This window comes from Rhipicephalus microplus, chromosome 6 (assembly GCF_043290135.1).
Source record: "Rhipicephalus microplus isolate Deutch F79 chromosome 6, USDA_Rmic, whole genome shotgun sequence".
Lineage (NCBI taxonomy): Eukaryota > Metazoa > Arthropoda > Arachnida > Ixodida > Ixodidae > Rhipicephalus > Rhipicephalus microplus.
The window spans coordinates 182,487,678-182,513,622 of NC_134705.1; the positions used below are offsets into that span (position 1 = coordinate 182,487,678).

At 47.2% G+C, this 25,945-nt stretch overlaps 1 protein-coding gene and 1 long non-coding RNA gene across 2 annotated transcripts in view; both read right to left on the minus strand.

Annotated features, from left to right (window-relative positions):
- LOC119167041 (cathepsin L) overlaps window positions 1-25,917 on the minus strand; it is a 181,558-nt gene extending 155,641 nt beyond the window's left edge. The window contains exon 1 of the mRNA XM_075867210.1: window positions 25,546-25,917. Within this exon, the coding sequence (XP_075723325.1) occupies window positions 25,546-25,743 (198 nt within the window). The 5' untranslated portion in view covers window positions 25,744-25,917. The remainder of the gene's footprint in view (window positions 1-25,545) is intronic.
- On the minus strand, window positions 18,844-24,920 carry LOC142765720 (uncharacterized). The gene is made up of 3 exons (XR_012884370.1): window positions 24,396-24,920; window positions 21,767-21,955; window positions 18,844-19,324 (listed from the first exon to the last, which is right to left on the minus strand). It is a non-coding gene; the product is annotated as an uncharacterized LOC142765720 (long non-coding RNA).
- Window positions 25,918-25,945: the final 28 nt, after the last annotated feature.

The window sequence follows — 25,945 nt, forward strand, 5'->3', positions numbered from 1 at the left end:
ATATGGTCAGCCTTCTAATTCGGCATACAATAACATCACATTTCTAAAACAATACGTCCGTGTAGGAAGGCTCGCCAATACAATTTCAACGTCCTCGTTATCTTCAAAAGAACTGTTTCCACAACTTAAACGGACCACTCTCACCACTTCACTGGACCTTGCCAACGCACGTCCGTTCGCGTCAGTGGCCGGAAATTGCATCCACAAGCGCTTCAGAAAAAAAAGCGTTATTCATGTCGTCATGACGGGCGAGAAATCACGTTAACGGGTTTAATACTGATCAGCCGAAGATTACTCGAGTACAAATATCTACCAGTCAAATTACGTCAAAACCACCATACAGCAAAGCAGCAAAAGCACGAGAGTATGCGAGAGTAGACAAAAACAGCTTAGTCTCACGACAACTATCATTATTAGAATTTATTATCATCAACCTATTGATGAAACATGTAACCATCGTGATCATCATCATCTCGATATATCGATTTGTTTATTAACTCCCCCCTCTGCTACATGACTTGCGAAACGCCTTCTACTATAGGACTATATGATGACGGCAAAAGGAAGACTATGAAACCTCTTATAGCTGTGAAAATGATCGGCTATATTGTTGACTTAACTGTGCGTAGCAGGTGTAACGTTGGCTAATTGATAGGTAATGTTATCTACAATAGTAATGTTGCAATAATGTGATTATTGATCTTTACTCTTACAAAAATGGCAGCATAACCACGGAGTGAATGATGGAGAGTGGGGCGAAGCATTCATCCGTCTATTCGTTCTTGCTTCCATCGGTCCATGCGTCCACCTGTGTGACCGTCCATGCGTCCATCCGCCCGTCCGTCTACCCGTCCGTGCGTGCGTCCGTCCCTGCGTTCGTCCATGCATCCACTCCGGCGTCCGTTCATGCGTCCATCCATGCATCTCTCTGTTTGTCCGTTCCTCCGTCTATTGAACACTCCAAGTACCACCGTCTCGCATCTTTTCATCATATATTCCCCATATAGAAGCACCGCCATCCAGCGGACATTTGAAGGATTAAACGAGAGGTGGCACACGCACACTTTCTTACGGCTTGCGCTTCGGGTCTACTTCCCACCTTTAACCACTTAGAGTTCGTGGTATATACTAGTTCATTGTATTCATGGCACTGCGGCTCAACGCTCGCTAAACCTTTCTAAAACTAAGGAGGTTACACCCAGCGAGTATAGCGCAGAAACCCTTTCTTGTCATATAGTGCTCAATGTACATGCCAACTGCTGCTAATGAGGATCGCAGCGTGCGCGTTAACTAAAAGCCGAATGCTCCTGTCTCTCTCCCGCTTAGCAGCCATTAGCATGTACATTGAGCACTATCTTTTGTTGTTCAACAACGCACAGAAGAAATCTTTCACCGGCACCACCTTGGAGGTTAAATCGTTATACTTGTTACACACTACAACAGCTACGAGGGACGATAGGGTGCCGCTATAAGGAGCTTCGCCCCTAAAGAGTGAGTAATCAGTTAGTAAACGCGTGTGTTCATTTGTTTCTGGAGTATTTTAATACCTTCGCGGCATACCTTTACTAGCCAGCCGCTAGTACAGCTTGTAACTTTCGTCATTACCAGGGAAGCTTTCTTAGCGTTTTCAACTAAGTACTTATCTAATAAAATCCATGGCTACTAATAATTACACGGTGCGCGATCCCAAAGTATGGGTATATATAGCCTTCAAGTTGCAGCTACAGTGGAAATCTATCAAGTCTTGAAGATTTCCGTGTGCGTTTGCATGCGTGTTCTCGCTTGTGATCTATTTATATGCACCCTCATACCCATATTATCACGTGCTCATATGACCATATGATTTGCTCATATGAGCATCATAATATGCATGCTCATAAGTAAATATCATACGAATATATGCGCACCTACAAGAGTATAGTTACATAAAGTAGTTAGCAGCCAATATTTTTGCACGAGGACAATACAACTTCGTTTTTTATTCTATACTTACGTAATAGAATTATCTTGATATGGCCGTGCACATGCACCTATAAAAAATAGATGTAAACCTCTACTTTCGTGGTTACTAACAATTTAGTAATGGACTAACCACTCGATTCCGCACCATTCACTAACTATGTAGTAAATTTCGCTAATCTGCATTTCACTAGCTTAACTTGCTAAGAGGCTGGTGCTTGACGTGACAAGTGAACGGTCAGTATTTAGTTAGTGAATATGCTGACCTTTTAGATGCGATGCATCTCTTGCTCAGGTCTATGTCCCACGGCGTCAGCGTCCGCGCTCACATTACGCATGCACAACTATCTTCCTTCCCTCACTCCAACAGCTGCGCGTTACTCTCTCCCCTTCTCTACGCTCCCCTTCTCCCCTCGAAACGCCGACGCAGGGACCGTCTGCTAACCTACGCTCCCCCCCCCCCTCAAGGCATTCCTCACCGCGGCGTTTACACAGTCAAAGCGCATGCGCGTCTCCTCTCTTTCTCTCTTCTCCTACGCTCCCCCTCTCTCGCCTCGCAACGCCGACGCAGGCATTGTTCCCTAGCAAGTTTCTTGATTGAACAAACCGTCTGATCGCACTGCACAAACGTTTACTCGGCGCACTGCATATACAGTCACTGGGTCTTGACCTCCAAAGAGTGTAGCTTCCTAAAAGGAGACTGTGATCATGTGATTCCTATGTTATTCTATTAAGAGAAAAAAGAGAAACGTGAGCCCCGTAAATGTCTGCATCAGAGTGCGATACCTCAACAGCAGCTCACGAGGGCTGGGGGCAAGGAGGGATTAAAGGATATGATTAAAAGGTAGATATAGGCAGGAGAAAGCGAGGCGCAGGGGCAGCAAACGATAAAAATGACGGAAGTAAAGAGGAGATAGGAAAGACGGACACGGTCGCAGGAGTCCAAGGACGGGGCACCACTCAGCGAGAGCTCATGTCGGCTGCAGGAGATGGCGTAGGGCGAGCAAGTCGGCCAGAGCTGCGCTGTCGTTGGAGATCGCGGGGGCACAACCGCGGTCAGCACGAAATCCAGACAGCGAGTCCTAAAAGGAGACTCTGGCGCTACGATCGTTAGCGACCATGGGATTCATGGGTAGTACACGGATCTGCCTAGTCTTCGTACTAGCGGGCGGCGAATCGCGCTTGTGTGTATTGCTGTTTCAGTTTTGTTTCGAAGGAAAGAGCAAACCCTTTTTAACTTCGTGACCTGATTTGAAATGGTAAGCCTCAAAGGTTAAGATGGTGAAGTGCAACCGCTTAACATTTGTGGATTTTTGTTTCGTGAGAAAACACCTCCAAGCCAAAAGAACAGACATCGAGCCAGCAGTATACGAAAAGCAGACAAATCTGTGCACTACCCTTCATTACCATCCTCGCTGAAGCGCCGTGCGTTGCAGCTCCCATAGACACTAGCGCCAGAGTTACCTCTATAGTGTGTATTTAGGAAGCTCTATGCTCCAAAGTAGCACCGGTGGAAGATTTTTTGTGCTTTGTTGAACAATAAAAATTCGCAGTGTGCGCGTTAACTAAAAGCGGAACGCAGGTTTCTGTGTTCAATTGGAGTCTTCTGTCTCTCACTGCCCATTAGTAGCGATTGACATGTTGTCACACCGGTCCCGTTAATTAGGGAGGCGATCGCCGGGCTAATTCTAAGAGCCGAAGTATCGGCCCTCCGAACCGCACCACGAAAGCGCGGACAATTTAGGAGTGGTCCTTATTGGTGCGCCAGCAGACGCCGGCTGTGGCCCAAAGAACAAGTCAGAGCCGAGAGTTGATAAACAAACAAATTATATTCTCAATAATGGAAGATCGAAAACAATACACAAAAATGCACACTCCACAATAGTTACATACAATATGTCACCAATCAAACCAATCAATCAACGTACTACACAATATAATCAGCCACACTTGAAACAACGGACTCGGACAACAATACGAGCTACAATGCAGCCGCATGCATTGAACAACCAAGACACTTAAAGACTAAACAGATAGAAAACCTATTCAGTCCAAAGTTCTTGGAACCAAAGTCGAGATGATACTCTTCCGAGAATCACTCACTCAAAGTCCAGCGTTGTTGTCGTTCCACAGCCCGCGAAGTTTCTCTTCCAGGAAACCTCCCGTCTTCAATTGGCCACTCTTCAAACTTCAACTTCTTCGCCGGAACACGTCGGCTTCACACCCGCAGCTGTTGCCACGCGTCCTCGCTCAATAGCGGTAAACACACGCTCTTGCCTGTAGCCCGAGCCTTCACCCCTCAGGTGGAAATCCTCTTCATCTCCGGCTTCGTCCCTATGGACCAAAACCTTCGCCGACTACACGGCTGAATCCCTACGCGCTCTGGCGTTAACTTCCGTCTCCTCCCGATCTCTCGTCTCGGCCGCTTGATTAAATACCTTCCGCGCCACATTCTAGAAAGTTCTTGTCATTTCGTCGGCGCGATACGCAGCGAAGGCTGGGGAGAGGCGCGAGACTGTACGGGGGCCGTCCCCGACAGATGAGTCAACCAGGCATACACGCCCATTTCCTTCTGGAACGTTCCAGTGCTTGCCCGGCCGCCGCTGTGGGGTGAGGAGGTTCATCAGTGAAGCCACGCTTCCGAGAGGAGAGTCGTCGCGCGCCCGGAGAGCCTTGGCCGTTTGTTTTCTTTTTCTTTCCTTTTTTTTCTTTTAACTTCGCGGCGTTTCTCCCGCCCGTTGTCGCAAGAATTTGGCGTCGCGCTCATTTTTAGCGCTCGTTCTGTGACACATGTTCCAGTAGGAAACACCGGTCCATCACTGCGTGCTTTGCGCCTCCCCAAGTTTCCTCCTGCGCAACGCCACAATGAGTGCCAACGTCGCCGCTAGTGTCAGCGTTAGCGCCCGCTGCTTCGCATCTACACATTGTTCCCCTAAGTGGGGGATGGTGTAAAATTTTTTAAGAGTGTTGATTATCCGCTATTACGAATACCAACATTTTCTGGCAGTCTCTAGCCAACTATTTGCGCTGTCTAACTCTTTTCTTGCGCGAACAGGGCCAGCTTGTGTTTTCTAGCAGTCTCTAGCCAACTATTTGCGCTGTCTAACTCATGTTTTCTTGCGCGAACAGGACCAGCGAGAACGCAGTTGATACGCGCAAGAAGTTCAAGCAGTTGATGCGTGACCTCAGCGTTCCTTGGCCTGAAACACCGTCCAGGGACGTGGACCCGTTTGAAGCACACCTCAACCTGAGCATCCGCTGGAACATACCGCTCTGGTTCGACGTCAAGATGCTTCCCGCCGACACCTCCAGAGCAAATAAGTTCATCTACATCTACCCGAGTGCGTACGCCAAGTTTTGGAAGGGCGAGTACGACGCCATAACCAGTCAGGGATCGATGCGCCAATACGTGAACCAGTATATTGAGTACTTCTACCACGAGTTGACACCAAACCCCAGCGGACAGGCGGTCGACATTCGCCGGTGCGACGCGGTGTTCAACTTCACAAGACACGTCGTCTTTCAGCTAGCTCGCGCGGACGCCAAGAAGCAACCCGTTGCGGTCCTTGGGTTCGGTTCCCTGGCGCGAGCGTTCGGTCTGACGACGGAACGCCTCGTTTCGCTTTTGAACGACTACTTCCGGCCCAAGAACTTGTCCTTCTTCGATCCAGAGGACCAGGCACTCGTGAAGGCGACAAACACGCTGGACGTCGTCCGTCATATCATCACGGAGACGGATGCCTCGACGGTGTTGAGCCACCTGGGCTGGTGGATGCTACAGGTGTACGCGCCGATAGCGGACAACCGCTTCTTCGTTCAAAAATACGGAAGCGTTGAGAAGGCCGAGCTTCTGCGTCCACTGTTCTGCGAGACCCAGGTCGAGAGTTCTTTCAAGCTCCTGCTACTCGTCACACACATGGACGTCCACTTTCGCAGTCAACAGCAGCGAAACATCCATGATCTCCTGACCAGTGTGCGAGAGGCTGCCTTGGCGGAGTACAAAAAATCGCACCTGCCGGCCGACGTCGAGAAACTGCTTACCGGAAAGCTGAGACGCTTGCGTATCAACCTGTGGCCCAGACAGGAGTTCCGGTCTGCGGCGCTGCTCCGGCAGATCTACTCGTTCGAGTACGCGAGCAAGAAGACCATGTTGGACTACTGGATCTCGGAGAGGAGGGGCAACGCGGCGCTCATCGGCAGCAGCGCGTACTTCGAGGACAAGCGGCTGCCGCACGGGAACTCCAAGGACACTTTCTCTTACGACAGCATCTTAGACACCGTCAGCTTGTCGATGGTCGCGGCGCACGAGCCGTTTTATTACATCGATGACGACGCGTTCGGAGCAATCAACTACGGTGGTCTGGGTGCGAGCTTCGCGACGACCCTCCAGGAAGGTCTGGAGAGCGACCCGGCGTTGCGCACCGCCGTCGCCAGTCACGCCTCGAGCGGCGCTGCCCACGGAAGCGAGAGCCTACCGTGGGGCGCTGTGATCGGCAACGATACTAAAGGCTCGCCACGGCTGGAACACGGTCCATTATTTTTGCCGGCATTCCGCGCGTTACAGTCGAAGATGCGCGGTGCCGGTTCTCTTAACGCGGGCCGATTTTCACCGGCGAAAGTGTTTTTTGTCAATTTCTGCCACAGCCAGACGCGCGTGCGCGCTAGCTTCGACTGTAACGCTGCGCTGCAAGCAGCGACTGACTTCGTTTCTGCGTTTGATTGCGAACGCGGTAGCAACATGAACCCTTGACGTTATGCAAGCCCTATAATAAAACTGTTCTGTCTACCTCTTGCACTTGTGAGCATACACTTTAGGCCGAGATGTGGCGTGTTTTGCTTTCCTGATTTCCACATATTGATCTTGCATATTTGCCTTAACAAAGAAAAACCAAATGCAATGTTTACTGCACAAAAGGCTTTTACAATGCAAGCCCTATTTTTGCTTGTTACGCCGGTATGAGGCGAAATGCCAAAGCTAAAGTAATATGAAGATAGCGTAAGGGTAATTACACTAGGCAAATGGTCATTTTGACCATTTCAGTTGAGATATTTGAGTTTCTATGTGCTACTTGCAAAATAAAGGTTGATAAGTTCAAAAAGAAAACCATCCATTTTTGTTACGTTAAACCAAATAGTTTTGAATGACCAGCCGTTAGTTAAGCAAGGGGACGCGGAGAAAGTATCAACGCGCGACGGAGCGTTAAAGACTTCGTTTTGGAGTAATTCCAGCGTCATCGTTCATGTCGGTGTCATTGATTGCGAGCGAGAAATCATCGTTGTTCGCAAGTGAAAGATCAAGAGAGATGCAAAGCAATAAATGATAATTGGGTTCGAGTGAGGTATTCACCCAGACCTTCTGCGTGGAAAGCGGGTGTCCTATTGCACAGCCATAAATGTGCGAAAAAAAATATGCGAGCCTTAACAAGTGATTTCCTTAACTCGTGTAATAATTACTGCGTAGCAGAAGCGTATAGAACCACGCCAGGCGTCTAAAGATGTGCAATTCGCAACAAGCGGTGTTTTAAATTTAAAAGCCCACCCAGTCTCGGACACATTTCATCGTCTCATCAACGTGAACAACGTACGCAGCTGCCTATAGTTTCACGTGCTGTCTTAAGACAACACGTGCTGTCTCAAGACAACATGCGTCCGTAAGACAACAACGGACACGCAAGACAATTCTTGCTTTTGCCGATTAGAAAAAGGAGCAATTATGGCGCTGTGGTTATTTCGCACATGCATACTTGCAGTAGGCTTTCTATGATAGTTTGAAACGGTCAATGCAACGCACATAGACGTTCGACATAGACGCACCTAGAGAGAGAGCTAGTCCACAGCAGTTATGAAGGCGGTGCACACGGGTCTTGATTTACACTATCGCGCTCTACTCTTGAAGGCGAAGCTCAAGCTTATTCCAAGCTTTCTTTAATTCCCTTCTCTACATATTATCGTGTTATGATCAACTTTTTTATACCTGAGAGTGCTATTAACATTAACAACATTAACATAAAGGCTAACAACAGAAAAACAGGTGGTCCAAGTATACTGCTCTTGTCTTGATGTTCCTAGTATGTTCTAAACAATCCGAGTTTTTTTTTCGTACAAACGTTGCAGTTGTACGAAAATTGACCAAACTGAAGCGTAGCTGGCGCACCCACTTCATCATCATCACAACCACCAACATCGCCATATGGCTACGTTTCGGCCGATCGTGTCCATGGACAGCAGGCGCGTAGACTAACCATTCATTGTCAGTCTTCCTTGTCAAAAAATCTTCAATCTCTGGGGGATTACACAAAATAGTGCGGCTTAAAATTACAATTATTCTAAATTGACGTTACATTAAAAATCATCTTAAAATAATTTTAGCTCTTACTCATAAATCCTAAATTCAGTATGTATGATCCGCCCGACTCATGGCCGATCCCCCAGAGTGGGTAGGTGCTAATGATCCAAGGAGCATCATCATCATCATCATCATCATCATCGTCGTCATCATCATCATTGTCTGCTAACCGAAGAACTCAACCGAACCAGCATTTCTGCATCGAAAAACAGACGCGGTGTAAAAGAAAATGAACGGCGTATGTTGTAGCCGACATGACAGAATGATGCGAACGATTTTTCATCGAAGAGAAGACCCCTTGCATATAGCAAAACGAACGTTATGCCACTTTCATCCCTTCAATATATTGGTATGTGTACTACCGAATTTCATTTTGTGACCGCCGCGCTGCCGTCAATGATCAAGTAACATGCGTCATATGCACGAGAAACACTGGGATCATTCAGTGTATGCCGCTTTATTCACTCAGTGTAGCGAATAATAATGATTTATAAATTAGCTATAGTAATATTCGCTAACCTTTAATATTCTAACCCGTAGTGAAGGAGCTCTGAATTTCTACGACCATCTGCTTTGAACCTCACACGACCTAGAAACGTAGTCAGTTAAAGCTTTCGCCTGAGAACTTGACACTCACACCCAGTCAGATCGAAGCCCGACACCAGAGCAAAGGCACCCTTGTTGGTCTCGTGAATTCGTCCAGTGAAAGGTCACGAAAGGTCAGCTCAAGGTAAATTGAAGTGGCGTGCAAATGTCGTAGTACCGTATTAAAAGTCAAACCCCTGCGGGGCTTGGCTTGTCAGTGTGCAGGCCTCTCCTCTCTTCCATGCTTGTTAGCCTTGGTACTGCAAGCGTCATCTTGTCCGTCCTCAATGGCCTGTTTTCTTATGCTTCCACGACGACACCGGCTCACCCTCCCTTGTGAGTCGAGAGGGGGTATGACTGCGCATGGCCTCCGAGATGGCGGACACGGGGTTGCTTTCAATGTCCACGCACTATTGACAGCCGGCAGCGATACACGAAACGGAGAATATCACTATCGTCACCCCGGCTGTATACGCCCACTGCAGGGCAAAGCCCTCTACCATGTTCCACCAGTCAACCCGGACCTGCGCTTGCTGCCGCCACGTTATACTAGCGAACTTCTTATAATATCATCTGCCCAGCTTCGTTTTCTGTCTCGCGTAAAGAGTAAGGAAAAACAAATTGGCGCATCTATGCATTTGGTGCGAAACTGGATTTACGGCAAAGTTGGCTGCCTTCTTCACCTCCTGTCTCTTCTCCTCACTCTCACCCCCTTTCCCACTCTATATATTACATACATACATACATACATACATACATACATACATACATACATACATACATACATACATACATACATACATACATACATACATACATACATACATACATGCATGCATGCATGCATACATACATACATACATACATACATACATACATACATACATACATACATACATACATACATACATACATACATACATACATACATACATACATACATACATACATACATACATACATACATACATACATACATACAAAACTTTACGGGCAGAAGACGGATACCGTTAATACTGTACATTGATATGTACCACAGGTCTGAACATTCACATTAAAGGTCGTTGTTGCGCGGCTTAGCGGGAATCTCTCAGTCGCATAACTCCATGCCGATCTCTAACATGCATGAGCAAGTAGCATCATAAACGGCACGTACAAAGGGAGAAAATGGTGGAAAAAATAGAAAAAATAACCATCGGTTGATTTCTCGGTGCCGATATGCGATATTTCTTCCGTCATACAGTTCCACATCAAACTTAAGTGAGTCAACAAAGCTGCCACGCATACGAGTTCTCTTTAATCTGCAGCAGTGCACGTCAACTTTCCTTAAACGAAAGCTTATAAGGAGCAATAAGGTTGACATGTGAGGTGCTGATTAACTATTACCATTTACAAGATTTTCTGCATCTCCCATGTCTTATAGCGATCGATAAGTACAGTTTCAAGAGAAACATGTATTGATGTATGGCAGCTTGGGCTAGTTGGTATGACATGACGATAGTAATAGCGCGAGAACAGAAGGACGACAAAGAGACAAGAAGGACACGAAGGACACGAGCGCTCGTGTACTTCCTGTCCTTCTTGTCTCTTTGTCGTCCTTTTGTTATCGCGCTATAACTATCCTGTTTTGAAGGATTGGAGTGCTATGTCTGCAATATTATCACTGCTAAATAACCCTCTGACCAAATAACAAATCTCAGAATTCAGGGCTTTATGAAAACAGCCGTGTTTCAGGACACCATTAAACAACACGTGTATACAATCACGCAGAATTAAGCATGCCACAGCAATTAAATGAAGCAATTAAATGATTAAATTTATCAACAAAATTCATCGTACAAGCGTCAATGAGAAACCCTGGCAATGTCAAGGATTCATATAGCTGCCACGTCTGCAACGAAACGCGCTGACGAAATCGTCCACTCCGCGCAGAGCTGCATTGCAGTCGAAGCTGGCCGACATGCGCGTCTGACTGTGGCAGAAGTTGACGAAGAAAACTTTCGCCGGCGAGAATGGGCCCACGTTAACAAGGCCCTTGCCATGCATCTTCGCCTGGAACGCGCGAAATGCCGGCAGAAAGGCTGGGCCGACTAGACCGCGCTCAGGCCGCTGCGAACCAGTAGTATTGCTGCTGGTCGCAGAACCCCAGGGTGCGGTGTCGTTTCCGTCGTTAGCGCGGTTCGATGCGTCACCAGCCACGGCGTGACGCAACGCGGGGTCGTTTTCGAGGCCTTCCAAGAGGACATTCGCGAAGCCTGCGCCCAGACCACCGTAGTTAATCGCACCGAAAGCCTCGTCGTGGATGTAGTAAAACGGCTCGTGCACGGCAACCATCGACAAACTGACGGTGTCCAATATGCTGTCGTAAGAGAACGGGTCCTTCGAGTTGCCATGCGGCAGCCGCTTGTCCTCGAAGTACGCGCTGCCACCGATGAGCGCTGCGTTGCCGAGCCTCTCGGAGATCCAGTAGTCCAGCATGGTCTTCTTGCTCGCGTACTTGAACGAGTAGACGCGCTGGAGCAGAGACACGGACCGGAACTCCGGTATGGGCCACAAGTTGACGCTCAAGCGTTTCAGCTTAGTGGCGAGCAACTTCTTGACGTCGGCCGACAAGTCCGACTTGTCGTACTCGGCCACGACAGCCTCTCGAACGCTGGTCAGGAGTTCGTGGATGTCTCGCTGCTGGCGTCTGCGAAAGTTGAGAGCCATGTGATTGACGAGTAGCAGGAGCTTGAAGGAAGTCTCGACCTGGGTCTCACAGAACAGCGGGCGCAGCAGCTCGGCCTTCTCAACGCTTCCGTACTTCTGGACGAAGAAACGGTTGTCCGCTATGGGTGCGTAGACCTGCAGCATCCACCAACCCAGGTGGCTCAACAATGCCGAGGCATCCGACGTCGTGATGATTTGACGGACGACGTCCAACGTGCCCGACGCCTTCACGATGGCCGTGTCCTCTGGTTCGAAAGATGAGAAGTTCTCGGTAAGCAAGTACTTGCTCATCAATGAAACGAGGCGTTCTGTTTTCAGACCAAACGCTTGTGCTAGAGAGTCAAGCTTAAATACCATGACAGACTTGTCCTTTGTGACGACTTCGGCGAGCTGAAAGACGATGAGCCTGGTTAGAACATACACAGCGCGATACGGGCAGAGTTCGGTGGCCACCTCGCCGCTGGCATTCGGAGTCGAGTCGGGGTGAAAGTAGGCCAAGTACTGGTCCAAGTATCGGAGAATCGTGGCCTGGCTGGTCATGACGAGGTACTGGCCTTTCCAGAATTTGGCGTATATACTCGGATAGATGTAGATCACCTTACGACCTCTCGAGGTGTCGGCGGGCGGCGGAAGCATCTTGACATCGAACCAGAGTGGTATGTTCCAGCGGATGCTCAGGTTGAGGTGAGCTTCAAACGGGTCCACGTCGGCGGGCGGCTTTTCGGGCCAAGGAATGCCGAGGTCGCGCATCAACTGCTTGAACTTCCGGCGCGTCTCGGCCGCGTTCTCCGTTGCCCTGTTCACGTGAAAGTTTTTGGTAAAATGTTTTGCCAACAGGTGAACAATTGGCTTGATACTACTCGTATACACTTTCGGGGCTAATAAAAATGGATACACAAGATTATAGATCTCTATGACAACATTATCTATCAATAAACCAAGATTATGGCTGACATCAGTCATAATTAGTTTAACGCTAGTTATTAGTCTCTTTGCACTTTCCAAGTATATACGAAAATCAGAATCATGCAACTGAGATGTTCATTTGGCTGCATGTACAGTCTGTTGCGCACTTAGGCGAAAACTTGATGCATGACATCGAGGTGCGGCCAGCGCTGCAGTCGCACGCCGGCCGCATCTCGCGCATGCGCAAACGTTTGAAGAGCGTGGTGTTGAACTGCATCGTCTGCTATATACAGTGGTGCGCGCTGGCAACATTGTCGGGCAGCCTGCTGATTTCATCGTTGCTGTGGTAACTTGACCGATATTCTGGACTAAACTTTGCGGTACCAACCTGTCAGCCTTCATTGGCGATAATGGTGTTCTGTAAAAACAGTATTTGGCAACATACGTTGTTTGATTTTGCGAAATGCCGGGATAGTGGGTGCGTTCTAGTATATTTTTCTTTGGTGTGTCCACCACAGTACGCTGCGACGGAGAACATCATAATGAGGACGTATAGGGCATGATATTTATTTCACGCTAGAAGAACGAAGCACTCTACAGCGACTGCCGTGCAGCTATGCGGATTCAACTCAATAAAACAACCGGCAACGTATTTAGCATTGATGTAGGTCAAGATAACAACCTGAACATGCTACTCGATAGCAATTATAACATGAGGCAGCACTCACTCACCGGCGCCGAAATGAACGCGTGAAGCCTCCAACTTCACTTAATACGCCGTCATGTCCCCAGCGGCCACGATATTACGGCGCTCATTTTGGGCGTAGTGAGGCATACAGTGACGCGATGATCGACGTCGGCCCAGTTTCCGCAGTAACGATGAAATTAGCCCGCTGCCCGACAATGCGGTCAACGCGCACCGCCGGCGGTAGCCGCAGTTCAAAACCACCCTTGACATTCTCCTCTCCCTTTTTTTCATAAATAAAAATGTTGTATCATCAACCGCTCAGCACTGCGCCCCTCCAGCGACTGCCGCACACTGGCCACATCATGGCCGCATCGCGATGCCACGCGCTACGAGATTTTCACCCGAAGTGTGAAACAGGCTTTACACCCCCTTTTCGTAAGAAATACATGACCAATTCACCACGCCCCGTCACGCAATGAGCACGGAAGGCACCTGTTACAATATACGTCTGCCCTCAAGACGTGATAGACAACCGAGTCGGCTATTGGATTGCGTTCGACAATGTTGAACCCAACGTTACTAGACCCTGCAGGATCTAGTAACCTTGGTTGAACCTTTCCCAACATAGTTGAAATGTACGTCTGCTGACTGCTCTCGAAACTTCAACAATAGGCTCAGCGTTCCCCCGAATTGAAGTAGGTTAACAAACTTATTGCGATAGCAATCATGTGAACATTCCCGGCTGTTTTTTGCCGTCGGTGTCGCCGTTAGTCACCGCCATCATGCATATATATATATATATATATATATATATATATATATATATATATATATATATATATATATATATATATATAGTCCAGTAGATTCTCCGTGAGCGGTCGCAACGTGGTTTATTTTGACGTTTCGGCCTAGAGTCTGGCCTTCATCAGGATCCTGATCCTTCATCCTTCATCAGTAATCCTGATGAAGGCCAGACTCTAGGCTGAAACATCGAAATAAACCACGTTGTGACTGCTCACGGAGGATCTACTGGACTATATATATATATATATATATATATATATATATATATATATATATATATATATATATATATATATATATATATATATATATATATATATATATATATATAGAGAGAGAGAGAGAGAGAGAGAGAGAGAGAAGACTCGAACGTGACCTCTCACGTCGGAGAGCATCTCGTTAACCGTTGAGCCACTAAGACGCACGTCATTCAAGGCCAAACCTCATAAGCGCGAAAATGCACGCGACAGCGACGAGCGATGCTATGAGCGACGAAACAAGGCGTTCGCGCGACGTGTGGCGTGCTCGTTTTCGCGCGATCGCTCGGTTCTCCAGATTTGGAAACCGTCGCTCATCGCCCGGAAGTGCTGGGCTCAAGCAGCCAATCGCGAAATACCGGAAAAGACAGACTACATAGGTGCACGTGGCCCTCCCCGAGTCACGTATGCGCAACAAGAAATAACGCAAGGTTTATTACGCATGTGCATATAAAAAAGTGCTGCAATGCAATAATAAACACTTTAAGTTTCATTACACAACAATATATCTTATTTTTAAATTGCATACCGCTCGCTATGCGGTTTTCTTGGTGCGAGTAGACGGCCTCATGCCAGCAACAGTGGAATTCGCTCGCCGAAGCCGTCGCGTGAATGAGGTTTGCCTGCGCTAGCGACTGATCACGCGAAGCCGATCTACTTCGCGTCGCTCGTCGTTGTCGCGTGCATTTTCGCGCTTATGTGGTTTGGCCCTCAATGTTCAAACCATGTTTTCAGCATTACCAGCGAGATGGCACAAAGAGCGCGCTCGGCGCCCAGCTCTTCGCAACGCGCGCAGCTCCGACGCGTATTTCGCACCGCAGGGGAAGGGGGGGGGGTGAATCAGCTCGTGCGTGCGCGCGCTTATCTCGTGGTGCGGAGAATCGTATACCTTGGCCTTCCGCTGGAATTATTTCATTGTAGTTTCCGGGCGCGCCAAGGTGGCTTCGCTCGCTGCGCAGCCCCCGTTTGCGTAAATGGCGCGCTTTTCAGACAGAGCGAAGTAACGATCGTGGCAGTTGTTGATTCACGTTCATCTGTACCTGTGAGCCCATTTCGTGCGTCATTTGTGCGTGAGTAACGCACAGCACGTTTTATCCGCTTGCCATTCTTCGCATTAGATTCTAATGTGTTGCTACCCCTTGCGGCGAAACTGTGAGTTTTGTCGTACTGCATGTACCCACTTCAACTTGATTTTTAGATCTGCAATAACTGGAGCTGGAGAGATCATGTGAGTAGTAGCTGCACACTTTTTTGTGATGTGGCTGCAGATGATTGTATGGACAACTTGGCCTTCTACGAGTTAGCAGATTTCAACCACACACTCACTGCGCAATTCACCTGGTATTGCACGCGCTGATATCCTACGCTGTGGCGGCTGTGGTTCAAGCAGTTTAAACCTCCGGATGCATGGTTCGCTGGTAAACTATTTCACTGCCATCCTGAATAACGGCTCACACCTTCACGGTTATCTCATCTTTACCAAATTCCTTGAAATCACGTGAATTTTTGTATCACACGCCAGTGTCTGGTTGAGCCATTCAGGTAGTAAAATGAAACGTTGGGCTAGTTGGAATGCTTGCACGATTGACGCAGCGCTAGAGGCGAAGACGAGAGGAACGCACAGTACACAGGACTGCAGCACTCGTTCTGGTATATATTCATTCAGGCAACCAACCTGTGCGCACATGCTTCAAAGGAATCGGATATGAGGCGTTCCAGCGGCGACGTATGGTGGTGCAGTCGTATCTCGTCTACCACCATACGACCCCAGGCGTATTTCACGTCCCACTCGTAACGCCAGTGTTCATCCAGCTCCTTGGACGGGTCGGGGAGCCAGCGCGAGCTGACGTATGCCTTGAAGTCGTGGCACGGGTCGACGCTGGCGTTGAGGGTGTCCACGAGCAGCGCCTCGAACCGGGAGCAGCCTTCGGTGCGACACGAGAGACTTAAGCGTTCCCCCGATCGCTCACCGTTTCCTGCGAACATCCGGGCGATCATCGCGGAGACGTAGAAGATGGTTACCACGGCAACGACGATGACGGCTGCAGCAGCGAACACGACTGCGCAAACCACCCGCTTGGAGTAGGTGACCGGCGCCTCGTCGCGCAATCCACGTGGAGACTGCGTGACACAAAGAAAACAGTAGTCGAGCATTGAGATGTTCCATTCCCGGGACAAGCAACTCTTTTTCCGAGCTGCCTGCCACGTGTCCTCTTGTTGAAGTCATTTCCGTGACAGAAATGGGGGTCCGGCAGAAGTTGACGCACGTCATTTCCGTCACGGAAGCGACGTGCGTTAATTTCTGGTGGGCCCCGGGATAACACATATTTGCATTGAAATATTTCTTCTGGTGTTTAGTTCACACATAATATTAGCGATATATCGAGCATCGACACAATAAAAACAGACGTTGCAAAGTACCACCTAACGAGAAAATTTTCCTCTTATATTTTAGATTAACATCACTCTCTCTCTCGCCTAATGCAAGAAGGTCTTTTGGATTGGCTCCGTCGGATTATTATGGTCACCGCAGGAACGGTTATCTTTACATTTTCACGGATTCGAAGAATCAAAGTGCTGTAAGAACACTAAAGTGTCTTATGGGTATTATGCACACTGGCAGACTTCTGACCGAAATTCGCTGCAACTCAAGCAAAGGACTAAACAAAAAAAACGGATATATAAAGCCTACAGACTGCTGTCGTATGCCCACTTACTGTTCTATGCCAGGACACTTACGGACCCTTATGGTGTAACCTTTCGAAATGGGGTGCGTTTATTCTCCCGGCCACCGGGATAATTGATCAAAAACATTTTCTCCCGGCAGTCGCCTCTCATTGACTATCTTAACTAACGTGACCAACTGCTGGAATAAATTTTTTGTATGATTTTTCCGGAAACCGGTAGAACTTGACCTAACCTATTCAACATAACCTAACGTAACCTAACCTAACCCAATGCACGCTGTGCCACGTCTGTCCATCTGTCTTGCAGCCTAACCTAACCTAATCTAACGCACGCTAGGGTACGTACGCCCAGTCTGTCCCGCAACAGCCAGTTTTTTCTCTCTTCTCCACGCGGCAGTTAGTCACGTGTCATATGACAGTCAATGAGAGTCGACCACTGGGAGAAAGTTTTTTGAGCAATTATCCCGGTTGCCGGGAGAATAGACACTGCGTTTGAGATGAGTATACAATGAACAAGAGAGCGCCACGTCGGTGTAAACCTCTAGCTCTTCGAAAAAACAACAAAAAACCTTGGTTTCTTTTTGACACTGGGAATCGAACCCGGTACCCACTGCATCGGAAACGGACGCTCAACCATGCAGCCCCCGCTATGGTAGCAATTTATTTTTTAAACGATTAAATTAAGAACGATGGTGAATTTACATTTATGCGTACGTAAAAAAAAATCAGCGCCACTTGATCTATATCAATCTGGAGACTTAGAATACATCGTACGTCACACCGTTACCTTACAACGCAAAAACCCGCAATGTAGCTTCGTGGGACTCCCATTCGAAAGCTTAATGGACACCAGAAACGTGTCTCCACTCACCTGTGGCGTTTTGTTCGGAAGCGACCACGATTTTTTGGCGGCTGCAAAGAGGCGCGGAATCAACGGCGATGCACTCTTGCTTTCACCTAAAGCCATCTTCTTCTGCGTCATCTTTTCGTCGCGAGCAACAAGCATATGCGCACGTACCTGATGACCTCGTCATTGCCTCTAAGTATAGATCCCCACCACATGGCAACAGTGTAGGGAATCAAAATTCAGGAGTCCTTCGCCCTTCGGAGAAATGGGGGAGGGTGGGGGAGCAAACCTTTTGCTCAAGACCTACGCCGCAGTGGCATAGCGTCTATGGTGCTCGTATGATGACCGGTACGTCCCTGGTTCGATCCTCGTGTCAGCGGTGGCATTCGATGAAGGTGAAACGCAAGGAGCCCGTGTATATACTGTGCCATTTTCCTCTCTTGCGTCGCCTTCTCACTAAGATATACGCTGCCATGTTGAGATGAATCGTCAGCACAGCATCCCGCACTTCTCTTCCATCGATAATGTGCACGTAGCCTCTGAGCACATGGAGGCAGCTCGAAGTGGAGCTCGTGCACGGCACTACCAGGGGCTGATAAACCATGGCCGCTGCACGATTCTTCAAGGCTGAGACGTTTGTAAGTTTATAGTTCATTAGATGTCCAGTTCTCTATCGACAATTAAAAAGTGTAAAGTGAAGAAGCCTTCATTATTGTATTACAGTAGTTGCGCATCCTTAGATAGATGAAGTTATAGGCTTCACGCGCAATGTAGTCCCTTTATTGTCGCAATCTTTTATTCCAATATGAATTGGCGTGTTTCTGTAAAACAATATGTGTGTGTGTGTGTGTGTGTGTGTGTTTGTGTGTGTGTGTGTGTGTGTGTCTGTCTGTGTGTGAAGTACATCTTTCGTATAGAAACAGTAGCAACGGAAGTGTTTATATTTTGTCAGTTCCGGCTGGAGTAAGGCCCTTATCAGGAATAAGGCCGAAACTGTCGAAATACACTTCCGTTGTGACTGTTCTTACGTAGGAGAGAGAGAGAGAGAGAGATACGTTAACTTATGTATTCAGTAACATACAATATTACACGTTTTGGCTAAAGGAGAAAGTGAAGAAAGCAAGGAGAGGAAGGATATGAAAGGTCCACTGTAGACGATCGTTCGGTTTGCTACCCGACGTTAGGGGTAAGGGAATGGAAGGATGGAGAGAGTGAGCACTACACGCGCACGGAACATTCGACATCCGGGCCAGCGTTCACAAACTGCATTAGTGCACGAATGACTTTTATATGTCATCCATGGAAAGGCAGGCATGCCGGATCGAAGGCAAGTTTGGATAGTCCCTTCAGACCCGCACGTGTGAAGAGTTTGCGATGAGACGAACGTGATACGGTGGTGCGGTCGAAGCCGAGGGATCTCCTTGGCATTTTTTGAAAACAGCGGAGCAGAGCAGCTTGTCTATTTCGGCTTCTTCGGTAGGAAGCCTTCAGGGTTCGGTACAGCCCGAGAACAAGCTTCATGTGCATTAGCATCTGGAAAAGAAAGAAAGGCTTTAGCAGAATACAGTGGGGCAGATATACAGCTTGCACTAGTCCCTTTATCATTGAGTAACTGACCTGTGTCGGCTTTTGGGCGCTCGAATAGGCTGTTTTAGAGAACAACAGTCAAGCACGACGCCGATATAACGAACTTTAACATTCCACTTGTCACAACCTCATGCAAACAAAACACCACGTGTTTTAAACCTCGATATAACGAAGCGTGTTATCGGTGGTTTCAATCGCCGGTAACATGCTACGAAATCTCAATCAAAGGCAAAGTTGTCTGTTGAAACACCGGAGCAGAGGGAGGCCATATCAGCACGTTACAGAGATAGGTTTACCAAGCGTGAGAGAATGCCGATATCGAATCTACACTGCAGCTACCGTCTGTGTGCATAGTTTTTGTGTGTGTGTGTGTGTGAAACCGAGCCAAACGTATACTTTTTGCTCGTGATAACTTGGTTTACAATAGCTAACTATCAGCCGATTTTCGCTAAGTTTTGGGAGCCCAAATGTGCAGCCACGTGGGCGACTACGCATTTAGTGTCCGCGAACCTTGTGATCGTCTCCTGAACACGTATCGCAGCCAATGCAGAATGCACGGTTTGCGAGAAAAAAAAAAGTGCCGCCATATCCACGAAGTGAATGATCATGAGTGGGCGAAGCTCCGGAGGTAAACCTGGTAAACCATGAATCCTCTGTACATTTTGCCCACTCGATTTTATTACATCGCTCCCCCTAGCGTACGTCGCCGCACTAAATCGAACGATTGCCTTCAACCAATGACACGCGCCATATTTGACATCATTCCTATTTTATAAGATCTCGCGTCTTTCATCAACTACAAGTACCGCTTTCTAGTTTATAACATCTTGCATCTTTTCATCATCAGCTACAAGTACCACCATCTAGTAAACACTACAAGAACTAAACGAGAGGTGGCTACATACAGGAGACGGTACCGCCATCTAGTGAACACTGCAAGAACTAAACTAGAGGTGGCTACATACAGGGGACGCACAGCCCACGCCCTAAGGAGCTTCGCCCCTAAAAGCTATAAATCTACACGTTCCTCGCGCAGGCCGGACCTATACAGGAAGCCATAAATCAGCAAGCGACCCTTGTTGTTTTTTTAACGATATTTGACACCACAAGCAGATACTTAATGGTGCAACTTTTCGTGCAAGCTTCACAGGATGGGAAGCTGTTAGCGCCGACGGAACAGTTAGCGCTCAGAATGCGAGTACAGAGGCCAGCAGCGAAATTGAAGTACCACGTGTTTCTAGACCCCTTGTGGCATGGTCCTTGCTTTGGCACCACGCTGCAGGAAAGTTTCTGCCTCTCTGGCGCTGCAGACACGATTAGGTCAGTGGTAACGTTGTTGCGAGAGGTCAGTAATTAGTTATGCGTCTATTTACTAGGAGCAACGGACAAATTTAAGTTATCGAAATTCTTGAACTTAAGTTTATTAAAAACTACTTGTTTGGCCAGTTGGTAATTCGTCATATTATGAGTAAATTTATACTGCAACTAAGTAATCTCTATAGAAACACCCCCACATCCAGGTTAGCTTCCACTCAAAACACACACAACACAGCGCTGTGTGTGTGTTTCTTGAGAGGAAGCCAGTGTGAATGTGTGAGTGTTTCGAGAGATTACCAAGTTTGCGCTAAATTTACTCACAAAACTATTTAACGTAAGGTTTCTCGGGAAAAGGAATTCTTTTTAGTTAAAAATAATTAAAATGTTAAAAGAATTATAAAATGTAAATGTTAAAAAGAATTAAATGTAAAAAAAATTAAAATGTAAAAAGGCTCGACCACCGTGCATAAATGATGAAAATCACGCTAATCAGTGGTTAATTAACGAATATCGTGCCTATCAGCTTTTCAATTAACGCTTGGTACATAAATAGCGATTCACAAACTGTAGCCGTTGTTTTCTCAATGCATGCACACTATAGGATAAAATCGCGGATTCTGGGATAAAGCGCGGATTTCGGGAGGTGTGTTGGTCAGTTGCAAATTTCGAACCGGTAGTCACTTGAGCGCCGATCGCAAGCGTCGGTTCGAGACCAAAGAAAATAAAACAAGCAGAGGAAGGCAACGAGTTAGATGGAACGAAGAAATTTGATTGATCCTTCGATTAATTCATTGTTGAAAGTCAGAGCTATTTCTATCCTTGTCTTTTCGCTTTTTTATTTACACTGTAACTACTAGGTTGCACTGTTCGTACATTAAGTTTAGAGTTACTGTATATGCTATACCTTTACATAACTCTAATTCAGTTATGTTCTAACAATTTTTCCAAGTTTCCACGCTGCACACCGACGGCTATGGACAACTATACGCCACAAAAATCTCCTGTTGCTTGTGAGATCACAGCAGCTCTTGCGATAAGCGACAATAAGTGCGTCAACTCAATTGTACTTACGTAGGCACGCTTTCTGGCACATTCTTTCCGAGGCAAAGTTGTCAGTGGCTCCACCACATCTTCCGGAGAGGTACAATTTACACGTTTGCAACGCGAAGTCGAAGAACCAAAATCGCGCATTTCGCCGGCAGGGGACTCGGAAGTTCGTGGGTATTTTGCTGCACCTGGCCCCTTTCTTTCCTCTAGCGGCTGAAACAAACGAAAATACGTATCTTTAAAAGACACTTGTTTCTAGAATTTCCCAAGACGCCCGGTGAATTTAGTGGCTGACGGGTCTTCGATGTCCTCTCGTCCGACCGCTCACCTATCGGGGCCCCATCTGCGAACTGCTCTCACTGTCTCCACTTTTTTTTTTTACTCTTCTCCCAATTTCTTTTACTCCCTCCTTATCCCTTCTCTTGCGAACCACTACTGAGGTGTCGCACTTTGCCACAGACAGCTGCGGGGTTAACTTAGCATTTTTTTTCCTTATTTGAAATCACTTCCCCCCTCTCCCTGCACGCACGCTATAGTGCGCAAGAGGAGCATGATCATTGATGGTAGAGCAGACTACAATGAATCTGCCATACCAACAGACTACCATCATACCAGTAAACTACCATCATGCTACCATACCAACAAGCCCAAATCACCACCCTCATCGCATGAGGAGCTTCTGTGAACTGATGTATAACGAACCAAGCATTCACATTCTTGCAGCTTGTAGAGCTTACAGGGGCTAATTAATATCTAATGAAGCGCGTTTGCCCCTCTGAGGCTAACAGGATGCGGCGGTGTAGCCATCACTCTTGACGTGTGGAAGCACCGGGAAGTCTCTATATTGCGTCGACAAATCAAACACGGGATGTCGCTGTGGGCAACGTTTCGACCACGGAAGCTGTGTCCATGGGACATTCATCTGCCCTTCTTACAACAACGTTCTTTATGTTATTCTTATGTCGGCTTAATGCTGGTGACACATTAATCGTGGTTGCGGGGCTAACCCAACTTATTTTACAAAAATTACATATGTACTCTAACGATACAGGTGTCACGTCGGGTTGGCGTCAATTGCAGTTAGGCAACATCCACTGAAGTACTTGGTCTACGCAGCAATATCCAGGGATCCAGGCCTGCCATCCTTGCAAGCACATGTGCTACATTTCAGCCTACAGGTTCCGATGTTGGTAATAACCATGTTGCTCTTGGAATCGTTCATCATCATCAGCCTGACTACGTCCACTGCAGGACAAAGACCTCTCCCATGTTCCGCCAGTCAACTCGGTCCTGTGCTTGCTGCTGCCTATTTATACCCGCAAACATCTTAATCTTATCTGCCCACCTACCTTTCTGTCTCCCCCTAACCCACTTACCTTCTCTGGGAATCCAGTCAGTTACCCTTAATGACCAGTGGTTATCTTTCCCACGCACTACATGCCCGGCCTCTTTTCAATATCAACTATGATATCCTTAACCCCTGTTTTTTCCATGATCCACTCTGCTTTCTTCTTGTCTTTCAACGTTACACCTAACATTTTTATTTCCATCGCTCGATGCGTCGTGGTCAATTTAAACTGGACTCTCTTTTGTAAGTCTCCTGGTTACTGCTACATAGGTAAGCATCTTTATAAAACACGTCCGACTGTTCAACATACAAGTCTGTGCATACGATATTTGTACATATGTTAAGGGTCCTTTCGTAATGTTTAGCTCGGCACCCAAATACAACAGAGTCATCCGCATGCTTCACATGACATCGATATTCCGCCGGGATCTGCAGACTTTCTTTCTCTTTTTCTTTCATCTAGCATCAGTTCTCTCTATTAAAGTAAGCGTACAGTATTATTATAGGTAATAACGTCCGTCCCCAGAACGCTGTTTTCTGCCCGAATCAGCTTGGCGTCTTTCATGTAAATCGCAGCGTTCGTCAGCCACTATACAGCCGGAAATCAGGGTTAGGAATTCAATTCTTCGCAAATAGAAATTCTTCCAAAATGTGCAATTCTGACATCAGCTTTACGCGTCGTACAGCAGATAGCTTTTATTCCGTAATAAACGCGAAATATTTCGATGAAGCAGCCATAGCAATTGGACTGCTTCTCTCTTTTTTTATTCTTCGAGCCTGCATAGCTCAAAGAAGTCTCTGATATATGTCAAATACTCATAGTAAGTATAGACTATATAGATGCCTTAGTTTTTTTTTTTTTTTGAAAGCTGGCTGTTTTCTATACAGAGCAAGTCAAGCAAAAGCAACATGAGCAGCTACAAAGGCTATAGTTGGTGTTGCATCTTGGTTAAACGTGTTTCTAACCGCATACAGGGACAAACCTGTACACACCAAAAACACAGAGCACAGACTGACAACTACATTTTGTAAGTCTGCATTCTCTATTTTTCGTGTGTCCAGTCCATCCCTGTACGGTTAGAAACGCCTTTACCCAATAAGCAGAGCATCATTTTGGGGTCAGCTGCTGCTTGTATACAGTGCTGTTTGCAGAAGACCAAAAGAGCATGACAGTAGAAACGTGTACAAAGAGTATTTAGAACATAAAGCAAAACATTACCCACTTGGTAAACCAAAACTTTGTTTTACAGTAAGAGATAAGTACGTTTGCACTCTTCAACGACCACAAAAGAAATTGCAACGTACCGTAAACGTAGAGCACACAGGCGAGCACAACGAGACAACACGCTCGAAGTCTCATAATAAAAGTAATGCTTCGAGCAGCTGAAATTACAGCTTCAACATTCTAAACTATTGATAATACGTGCTTCTATTGTCACGTCATGTGCCCCTATTGTATTGTAAATTCGCTTTAGAACGGCATTTCACTGGCGCATTGTATTGTTCCCTTGTGATTCAACGCGTGGAACAGAAGTTATAAGTAATGAAGCTTCCACACCTGTTCGTTTCCAGAAGCCTGTATATGCGCGTGTTTGTTCAAATGATAATATACGGTAGCACAAACAAAGGACATGGACAAGAGAAGGCACATTCAAGACAACACAGCGCTAACTTTCAGCAACAGTTTATTACTCACAGGTCCCGCTAGCATATGCACTCCACGACATCATACGTCACATGTGCATAGCTCTCACAACCATAAATTGTAACCTACGAGCATACATCAACACATTACAACACTATATGCAACGAGTTTTCTTTTTCCTAGTGCATAACCATGAAACGTTCTTCGTGAAGACATGTAATCAAGTTCTTTATTATTACCATAGCAATTACATGGACACTCTCAGCTAGATCTTGCCGTCGATATGGGAGTCGCCGTCACTCACCGTATATGTTTACATGTTTATATATATGAAAACGCAAGAAAAAAATAATCCAAAAAAAGACTCCGGAGTGCGGAATCGAACGTGGGACCTTTGAAACGTGAATGCGAGGCATTAACCACTGAGGAGCGCATGATTCAACGTTCAAACGGCAAGTTATTTATGTCTACTACTTACCACTCGTGACTTGCATCTCGGGGAGGGGGGAAGAATGCTGTTTTCGGCATTACCAGCAAGATGGCGCAATGAGCGGCGGCCGCCATTCTTCTTCCCTCGTCTCGTCGCGGCTGGTTTAGTGAGATAAGCAACTCGCTTGCACGGTAGCGAGTCGCACCTTTTTGCTTAGTCACCGTCACCCCATTTGACGGCAGTCCAAAAGGATCGCACGACGCTAGAGTCACGTGCGAGTGAGTGAGCATGCAATCATGCGTCAGTGGCGCGACTCCGTCAACTCCGTCGCAACCGCGCGCCACAAGCGAACAATCGCCGATGCCTGCCGAGAGGCTCACCTGAGTTTCGGCTTCCAGGATTTCGACCACGGTGTCGTAGAATTCGCGGCCGTCCACCTGCGTCGCCGCCACATAGTGAGCTTCGTCGAGATAGTTATCAAAGTCTTTAGCGTCGTGCTTCATCGGTGCGCCCAGGAGAGCCGCTGAACCGAGCGCCAGCAGGGCGCACAGCGCTGCTGTCGCAATGGACAACTTCATTGCGTTCAATTCGTTCCGTGAGACGAGCCACTTGATTGAAGAAGTTCTCTGCGGACTCCGCAAAAGTGCGTATACGGACCTCCACCACAGGCACAGCAGTGGGACGGAGGCTCAATCAACGCGCAGCTGACAGCAAAAACTGACGCTTTCGCCCCACAGAACTCTCGCTTTCCCAGTGTTTATGTTTTCCAGCGGCTGCGCA